Source organism: Podarcis raffonei, chromosome 14 (genome assembly GCF_027172205.1).
Source record: "Podarcis raffonei isolate rPodRaf1 chromosome 14, rPodRaf1.pri, whole genome shotgun sequence".
NCBI classification, from domain to species: domain Eukaryota; kingdom Metazoa; phylum Chordata; class Lepidosauria; order Squamata; family Lacertidae; genus Podarcis; species Podarcis raffonei.
Window position 1 is genome coordinate 14,307,895 of NC_070615.1, and position 10,081 is coordinate 14,317,975.

The 10,081-nt window shown below is 45.1% G+C and overlaps 1 protein-coding gene across 1 annotated transcript; it reads right to left on the reverse strand.

Annotated features, from left to right (window-relative positions):
- LOC128401730 (syncytin-2-like) lies at nt 1-6,616 on the reverse strand. Its single transcript, XM_053365127.1, has 2 exons — nt 6,005-6,616; nt 1-2,298 (listed from the first exon to the last, which is right to left on the reverse strand). The coding sequence occupies exon 2, from the start codon at nt 1,496-1,498 to the stop codon at nt 56-58; it is 1,443 nt and encodes a 480-aa protein (XP_053221102.1). The 5' UTR covers nt 1,499-2,298; nt 6,005-6,616; the 3' UTR covers nt 1-55.
- Nucleotides 6,617-10,081: the final 3,465 nt, after the last annotated feature.

A 10,081-nucleotide genomic window follows, 5' to 3' on the forward strand; every position in this document is an offset into this window, starting at 1 on the left:
AGCCTTGATTAAAAATGCAGGCTATGATCAGATGCCTCATTCCCCCCTTTCAAGCTCAAGGACCTTCCCAAGTGTCCTTGATAGCTTGATCTTCATCATATTCCTGAGGTAAAGCTCTGTATAGGGCCATGATATGAGGTAGAGTTTCATTTGAAATCATCTTGCTAATTGTACTTCTAAAACATGAAATGATACATGGCACCATACACAAAACCATTACTACTACCGTCAAGAAAAACAAGCAAGACAATAGTATCCCTTTGAGTCCTGCGACATTTGGTAACCAGTTGGTGAGCCATCCCATATCCCATCCTTCCCATGTTTGTACTGGGACATGTGCTATATTCTCCATCTTTGTGGCCAACACACGGATTGCCTCACCATTATCAGAAATGTTAAAGCAACAGGCATTCCCTGTCAAGTTCAAGACTCCACATAGGCCTCCCTGCCTGGCAAGTACATAATCCATTCCCATTTTCAGCTGCAAAATGGCGGCTCTACTTTCATCCAACTGTTGTGCAATAAGTCTCAAACTCTGGGCCGTTGCATTGGTTACAAGTTCCACTACTGCTTGCAATCGAATTATTCTGTTTAGATTATAAATAGGATCTCGAGCCCCTTGTATGAGCTCATCAGGATTCCAGGAGGCAGGTTCATAATAGGCTATAATGCGCTCTGGTGGCCAATCATCAGTATCGCTCCAACTTTGGGTACTTCCTCCTGCTATATGAGAAATATCAGCGTTTCTTCGTGTACGCTTGGCTGAACTAGTGGGCATAATCCACATTGGTGGTAATACCCATCCCAGGAAACAAGTCCCACTCCATTTGGAAGGGAGTTTCTTGTATGCCCATTCTCCACATATCCACCACAACCATCGGGTCTGAGGTTTTTGGTACGTGGAGTGCATAAGGCGAAATATCAAAAGGGGCATAGAGCTCACAGTGCAGTATGTTAGATTGCCTTTTTCTGTCATAGTTATGTTCCACACCATTTTCCATGCATGAATAAAAGGAGGTGCACAGGGCAAGGTATTCCGAGTTCGATAGGTAGTACCGTTTGCCCAGGTTTGACTATTCTTAATATAATCCCAAGTATAGTGGCAATGAGAAGAGCCTATCATGGTAGAATCAGCTGCCTCTGATGATTTATGTACACAGAATTCCCCTTGTACAGGTATAACTCGTATTGGTTTAGTTGAGTTCCATCCGGGGAAATTCTGTACTTCTGTTTGGTGTGGCATTTCGCTTACCATACCAATGGCATTTAATGGTATTGGTAATAAGGGCATACCTCCCTCTGAATCATCTGGCCCAAGAGAGCAAACAAGGCAATTGGTCCTATTTGTAACATTGGCTACCATCTCAGCTAAGCCTACCCACATATTGTGGTCATGGCGGAATCCATATTTAGCAAATTTGCTCAAATTCAAGGACCCTTCCCCTTCCCAAGGGATCAGGATTAATAATAAAATCATGTTGATGTCTAGTATATGCATTCCTTCCACAAAAGATTACCTTATTGTGATAACAAAAAAATATTAGTCCCAATATAATTCCCCCAGTGACAGAAATGGGGAACCACCAAGACCAAAACATATGTCCCAAGGATCCCCAATGAGTAATATCTCTGATAATTGTTCCACAGGGGGGGCAGTCAATCAATTGTATAAGAGAATCTTCCCGTTTACAATCGCTGGTTCAGACGCTCCTCAAGCTTCAGGCGTGCGCAGGTCAGCCAGCTTCCAAGTTGTGGCTGCAGCAGGCCTGTCGTCTAATGTTGCCCGTGACCTAGCCCGTTCCCCGTAGGGCTAGATACAGGGGTTTTTGGAGAGAGTCAGTTTTAAAGGATTAGAGGGGTCACCTTTGCACGTCCAACTGCCTTCGGACTTCTTCAAACGGGAGTGATGAATCCAGGGGGTCACCTCAGCTACCTTCACCACTGTTGGAGTAGAGAGCAAGATGGTGTAAGGTCCACGCCACTTAGGTGCAAGTGGATCGCGTTTCCACTCTTTCACCCATACGCTATCGCCAGCCTGGAACTGATGAATCGGCTTGGCAATGCTGCACGGCGTGCGCTCGAGGGCCCACCTGTTAAGAGAAACAAAAACACGGGAGAGAGATTGCACTTGTCCCTGTGTCACATAGTCTCCTATTTGTTTGAGGTCAGCTGGAATATCCTGAACAAAGGAGGGCGGCCTCCCATACAGGAGCTCAAAAGGTGACAACTTAAGTCTTTTTGTGGGTGCGCACCGAACACGAAACAGTGTTATGGGTAACACATCTACCCATCCCAATCCTGTTTCCTGGGTTAATTTTGCCAATTGGGTTTTCAGAGTCCGATTCATTCTTTCAGTTTTCCCTGAACTCTGAGGCCTATATGCTGCATGCAGTCTCCACTTCACTTGTAGGACTCGACATACTTCTTGTACTACTTGATCAATGAACGCTGGCCCATTATCACTTCCAATGCATCTAGGTAATCCAAACCTTGGGATCAATTCAGTGAGGAGTCTCTTAGTTACCTCTCGTGCCTTTTCAGTTCTGGTGGGAAAAGCTTCAACCCATCCGGTAAGAGTATCTACAAACACAAGGAGATACTTGAATCCCTTAGAAGGGACCAGCTCTGTGAAGTCCACAATTAGGCTTTCCATGGGGACGTATCCCACATGTTGGATTCCAGGAGGTTGTACCGGTCCCTGCCTGGGATTGTTTTTAGCACAAAGAACACATTTCTGGGAAATGCAAGTTGCTAATTGTGATAGGTTAATAATATACAACTTCCGACTGAGACTCTCTCTGGTTGCAGTACCGCCAAGGTGAGTAGATTCATGATAATTTCTTACAATTGTACCTGCTAGGTGATGAGGTACATAAATCCTATTGTCTGGCAGGATCATCCAACCGTCCTTCACAATCGCCCCTTCCTGTTCAGCCCACTTCCTCTCTTCTGGGGTATAGTGAGGTTTAACTTCTTCTGGAACTACCTCTGGTATGAGGGCTGCTATAAATCCTCCCACAGGCTTTTGGGCTGCCTCTCGGGCTGCTTTGTCAGCAGCATGATTTCCTCTGGTTATTGGATCCCTTCCACGTCCATGACCTTTGCAGTGCATTACAGCAATCTGTTCTGGAGCCCATACTGCTTCCAACAGGATTTCTACTTCAGGTCCATATTTCAAGGCCTTCCCGTGGGCTCCGATTAGACCTCTTTCTTTCCATAGAGCTCCATGTGCATGCAGGGTTAAGAAGGCATATTTAGAATCAGTATAGATGTTTGCCTTACATCCGGCTGCCAATTGCAGAGCTCTAGTTAAACCTATAAGTTCAGCTTTTTGTGCTGAGGTGCCAGCAGGCAAAGCTTCAGCTTCCACAACTTCCTCATTGGTGACCACAGCATATCCTGCTCGTCTGGCACCCTCATGCAGGTAACTGCTACCATCAGTATAATATACAACATCTGGATTTTTCAATGGTTCATCTTTCAGATCGGGTCTACTGGAATAAACTTCATCCATTATTTGGAGACAATCATGTGATTCTTCATCATCTACCTCTGGTAGGGGCAGCAAAGTTGCTGGATTGAGCATATTCACTACTCGTAGATGAATCCTGGGATTTTCACACAATAGGCCTTGGTATCTAGCCATCCTTGGGTTTGTTAGCCAATAACTACCCTTATATTCCATAAGTGTCAGAACAGCATGAGGTACATTCACATACATCGTCTGGCCAAAGGTAAATTTATCAGCTTCTTTGACAAGGCTTGCAGTGGCCGCTACTGCCCTTAGGCATGGAGGCCATCCTTTTGCTACTGAGTCCAATTGTTTTGACAAATAAGCTACTGGACGGTTCCAACTTCCTAATCTCTGGGTCAGGACTGCCGCTGCAATCCCATTCTGTTCATGTACATACAGCTGAAAGGGTTTTTCCGAATTAGGCAGTCCAAGGGCTGGGGCCTCCATAAGTCGTTGTTTGATAGCTAAAAAGGCTTGTTGCTGCTCAGGTCCCCATACGAATGGGTCCTTTTCTGCACCTCGAGTGCTTTCATGTAAGGGCTTGGCCAGACTGCTGAAATCAGGTATCCATAGTCTACAAAACCCTGCTGTTCCCAGGAATCCTCTGAGTTGTTTCCTTGTGGTAGGTTCCTTAATAAGGCAAATAGCTTCTTTCCTCTCTGGTCTCAATGCTCGTTGTTGGTGTGAGATGTCAAAGCCCAAATATTTGACCTTTTCTAAACATAACTGTGCCTTTTTCTGGGAAACTCGGTAGCCAGCTTCCCAGAGCAAGTGGAGCAGTTCCTCTGTCCCTTCTTTACAGGTATCAAAATCCTTTGCCGCTAGTATAAGGTCATCTACATATTGCAGAACCACCTTTTCTCCAGGTATTGAGGGGTAACTTGTTAAATCTTTCGCCAAGGCAGTACCAAATAAAGTTGGGGAATTTTTGAATCCCTGGGGCAATCTTGTCCAGGTTAGCTGGCCTTTTGTTCCTGTCAAAGGGTCTTCCCACTGGAAGGCAAATATAGGTTGGCTCTGTGGTGCCAGCCGGCAACAGAAGAATGCATCTTTCAAATCCAATACAGTAAAAAATGTTGCTTCTGGTGGGATCAAACTCAGCAGGGTATATGGGTTTGGTACATTTGGGTGCAAGGTCTCGATAGCCTGGTTTACGAGCCTCAAGTCCTGTACTGGCCTGTATTCATCTGTCCCAGGTTTCCGAACAGGCAAAAGGGGTGTGTTCCATTCTGATTGGCAGGGCTTAAGCAGACCATATTTTAATAGGCGGTCCAAATGTTTCTGGATGCCCTCTGCTGCTCGCCGGGGTAAAGGATATTGTTTTACAGATACAGGGGTAGCCATAGGTTTTAGGGTTACTACAATTGGAGCTATATTCTTAGCCATTCCTGGTGGGCTATTTTCGGCCCATACTCCTGGTGGCACCTGTAGGGTTTGGAGGAGCTTGTTTAATTCTGTATCCAATGTGGGTTGGACTTGCAGGGCTGACATTAGGCGCCATGATTGTTCCTTAGGTACTGAGAGGGTAATTATTCCTGCTGCCTTTGATGGCAGTTTCATTTCTGGACCTTGAGGAGTGAAGGTGATTTGGGCCTGCAATTTGGACAGCATATCTCTACCTAAGAGAGGTATTGGACACTCAGGTATATACAAAAACTGATGGGTTAAACGATGTCCCCCAATCTGGCATTCCAAAGGTTGGAGGAAAGACCTCTTAGCTGACTGACCAGTGGCACTTTTAATGACTACACTTTTGGATGCCTTTTTCTGCAATAGTTCTGGGAGTACTGAGTATTCAGCCCCAGTATCAATCATAAAGTCTATTAAATGGCTCCCTAATTGAATCGTGACCGTGGGCTCCTGGAAGCCTAACTTTATGGAGTCCGGTCGTTCCTAGTCTTGGGTAAAATCCTCCTCTGCCAGTCCAATGAAATTGTCTCTACTCTGTCCTTGTCCAGGTCTCTGATATCTTCCATTTCGGATCATTCCCCGTCCCCGTCCCTGGTTTCTTGGGCCGGAGCCTGGGCCTGGACCTGGGCGTACTTCTTCCAACCTCAGGGGTTCAGGACACTCCCGCTTCCAATGACCCTCCTTCTTGCAATTCGCACATTGATTCCTTCCCAGTGGTGGATTCCTTCCCCGCCCTCTCCCTCCATTTAAAGGGCGGTAGTCTTGCTTCACTGCTGTGGCTAGCATCACCATCTTTTCCTTCTGCCACTTCTTCTTCTCTTGTTTCTCAGCCTCATCCCTATTCCGATAAACTCGACGTGCAATGGCCATGATTTGGCTCATCAGCATCCCTTCCCATCCTTCTGATTTCTGAATTTTCTTACGAATATCAGAAGCACACTGGGCCACAAATGTAGCAGTAATCATTCTGCTGTTTTCAGGGGCTTCAGGGTCAAAAGGAGTCCATATACGATAGGCTTCCTGCAGCCTCTCTAAAAAGTCTCCCGGACTCTCATTTGGTTTCTGTTCTACTTCTGAGACTTTAGACATATTAGTGGGCTTCTGGCATGCCCTGCGGATACCTTGCACAAGCGTCTGGCGGTAGGTGGTAAGCCTGGCCAGGTGAATTGCATTGTTTGGATCCCAATTAGGATCTTCCAAAGGAAAGTTATCCTGGAGATGACGGTCAATATTAAAAATATTTCCCATTCTGGCCTGCTCACGCAAATATATCTGTGCCTTTTCAATTATGTCTCTTCTTTCCTCAGTGGTGAACAGAGTATTCAGGAGTTGGCGGCAATCTGTCCAAGTAGGACTATGAGTATTTACTATTGAAGTCACCAAGTCCATCATAGCCTGAGGTTTTTCTGCGAAAGATGGGGTGTGTGTTTTCCAATTCATCAGATCCGTAGTTGTGAATGGAATATACTGGAGGGTCGAAGTTCGAGGTGGCCGTGGTCCGGGTTGCCCGTTAACCAGCACAGGCTCCTCAAGTGCATCAAATACTCTTCTAAGAGGGGCTACTACGTGACCTTTCTCTTCGCTTTGCTCTAGGGGCCTCAAATCATAGGGGATGGTATCTGTCCCAAGGCGTTCTTTTAGCAGCTTTATACGCCTTGCTGTATTGCTTGCTGACCGATCAAGGTCTTCCTGTAACTTCTGTAATAGTTCTCTAGGATTTGGATGTACAGGGGTTTGGGGTGGGCAATTAGTTGGTCCACTAAAGGAGACTGTAGATGGAGTTCTACTGGGACTCACAGGTGGAATAACCACTTCTGCTTGGGCTTTATTATAGGACTCCAAGGCCTCCTGAAGATATTTATCATAATCTATCAAGGAATCAAGTTCTGTGACTCCACCCCCATTATTCGTTCCACTTTCTTGCCTTGGGGTTACAACTGGTGGAGTATTTGGATTAGGCTCCCTTCGATGTGGAGCATAGGGTGGAGGTGGAAGCACCTCTTCCTCTGGTCCCTCAAAAATGGGTTTGAGTTTATTTGGCAAGATTCCTTTCCTAGCTTCGGCTTTTACAGCCAATAATTTGCATCGTTGGACTTTGCATTCCCTTATCCATGGAGGATTTTTATTTAATGTGCTCAGCCAAGAATCTATATATGAAAATTGTTCTGGGCATCCTCCCGTTTCTTTGGCGATATTAGTCCAAAGTTTGCTTACTAAATTTATATCAAAGGTTCCCTGAGATGGCCATTCAGCATTTTGTTTCGGCCACTCTAATTCACATAACGTTCTCAAGCGCTCTGGCGTCATTTTGACTCCATATGCCCCTGAGAAGGCTTTCTTAAAATTATTTAACATACATTCAAGAGGTGTATTTTCCCCCTTTGAACCTCCAACTCCCATTGTATGGCCCTGTGAAGTATCCACTCAGTCACTTACACACTCGCTTCGTGGGGTTCCTTGCCCAGTGAAGTCGCCTTACTGGGAACCGAAGTACTACCCACTCCACACTCAGGTTGTACTTTCTCACACATACAATGCGCTGGATACTTCACCACACTCTACCTCCCAACCTTTCCCTTTTCCCTACACCAGATCACCATCTGATGTACCCAGTCATGTAGCGTACTCAGTTTCCCCCTTACTGAGACGCAGAAGTTTGATCAAGACTTCTCTTCCTCCCAATTAATTGGAGGGCCAAAACCCCTTTGTGCACTTACCCTTAGCGGATCCCTCTTTATTTCTCTGGTTCCCCCCGGTCCGTCGCCGTCGGTGAGCAGGGTATCAGACAGACGAGACTTCTGCGTTCCCCTGGAAAAAATGTTCCAGTGCGCGCTGGGTAAGCAGTTAGTGGTCCTCCCTCTTGTACCCTGCCCAGTAAGGCGAAGGGGCTGCGTTCCAGCAGACCACTTATCCGAGTCACAGAGGCACCATAAAATGTAGCACCCTGCTTGTGGTTAACGCTTAGCTGGAATGAAATATTCAACGCAGCAATAGAGAAATTAAAATAATAATTTATTTGTCAGACAAATAAATGAGAGGCACAGTGGTATATGGTTACCAAGCTCTGGCCTGCCTTCCTGCCCTTATGGCCAGCACTTATATTCCCTCAGCTCAGCCCCCTTGCTCCTCCTTTGGCTGCCTCTGTCCAATCAGCCTGGTTAAAATTCCTATTGGCTGTTTGCTAGAACCAATCATAAAAGATACACCCATTTCCTATTACCTTTTATGGGAGACAAAGAGCTATATTTCCTTCTATTTATAATTGGCAAATAAATAGCCATTAACCTCTACAAGGCACCTTAATTACCAAATAACCTTTTGCCCTAGACTAGGCGCCTTAACTAACATTTCATCTTTTGCCCTATTGCCCTATTCACTCCAAAACAGATGGTGGCTAATTTTATCTTTGGAGGTCATTAAGCAGAGGCTTGACAACCATATATCAGGAGTGCTCCGATGGCGTCTCTCTGTCTGGCAGGGGTCCGGACTCAATGGCCCTCATGGTCTATTCCAACTTCTTCTATGATTCTATGATTCTATGAAATAAGAATCTTACTTTCTAAATCCTTTGCATAATTACATTTAAGCCAATATATTTCATACATATATAGTTTTTTTAGAAGAAAGGGAACTTAGTAAAAGCTAAGCTAAATTCTAAAGATTCAAAGCAGTTTCAGAGAGAGAGAGAGACCTCTTCCCTTGGCCAGCTGCTGTTTGTATTAGCTCTTGCCCTTTTAACCTTAGGAAGATGTGGCTCAAGTTTAATGGGAGGCATCATAATTAATTACTATTTTTGCAACCTTGATTGTATTCTATAATTTGTATGGTCAGTGTGACCTTTTGTTCCCAGGCTTTAATTTCCTTTTACAACCCTGAGACACTGCTATAAATCAGGGGGCCCTTGATCAAGAAGATAAACAGCTGCCAGAGTATGGTTTCTGCCTGGCATGAGAGATACAAACATTTACAAATATATATTTCTTTAAGGTCATTTTTAGAATACAGGAATCTGATCAAAATATAAGCCTTGATTAAAAATGCAGGCTATGATCAGATGCCTCACTAACAGAAAGAAAGCCAAGTCACCATTTCAGACAGTGTGGATTATCTTTTTTGAGGAACAGCTGAGGATTTCCTCTGGGTGGCACTAAACGCACAGAGAGGCAAAGAGGAATACTTTCGCCACCGTTAAGTGGCAATCGCACATTACAATAGCATCACACATTGTCGTCAGAGGCAGTATGCCTGTATAGAATTTTACAGATCACTTGGGAAGACAGGCGAACTAATACCAGTGTACTGGAAGAAGCAAAGATCACCAGTGTCAAAGCAGTGATCTTTCAACACCAACTTTTTTGGACTGGTTATGTTGTGCGGATGTCTGATTATCGTCTTCCAAAGCAACTACTCTATTCCAAACTTAAAAATGGAAAGCGTAATGATGGTAGTCAACAAAAGAGCTTTAAAGACTCTCTCAAGGCAAATCTTTAAAAATGTAGTATAAACACCAACAACTGGGAAACACTGGCCTGCGAGTGTTCCAGTTGGAGAACAGCCATTACCAAAGGTGTCATGGGCTTTGAAGACACTTGAACTCAGAACGCAAGGGAGAAATGTGCTAAGAGGAAGGCACTTTGGCAAACCCTCACCGTGATCAACTCCTGCCCGGAACCCTATGTCCCCACTGTGGAAGGACATGTGGATCCAGAATTGGCCTCCACAGTCACTTACGGACTCACTGTTAAGACTGTGTTCATGGAAGACAATCTTACTCAGCTACAAGGGATTGCCAAAGAAGATATAACTAGTAGCTGGCAATTGCAAATGGAGAGTGTGCTTACAGGTCACCTTGACAGGCCTCCTCTGACCTTATCCAGAAGGACTGTTCTTCTTGTTCTTTGTGGGGTGGTTTTGGCATGTTGAGCTTGCCATTGTACTGGCTTTTTCTGCCGTAAACAATGGAACAGGAAGGAGGAAGCTTTCTCAGCGATGTAAATTGCAAGAATCTGTTGACCTTGGCTCCATGATAAGAGTACAGTGGTACCTCGTTCCGGAGGCCTGTTCTTAACCTGAAACTGTTCTTAACCTGAAGCACCACTTTAGCTAATGGGGCCTCCTGCTGCTGCCGTGCCACCGGAGCACGATTTCTGTTCTTAT

What these genes read in the sequence shown, in the direction of transcription:
- LOC128401730 (XM_053365127.1), bottom strand. Translation starts at nt 1,498, where the DNA reads ATGCATATACTAGACATCAACATGATTTTATTATTAATCCTGATCCCT.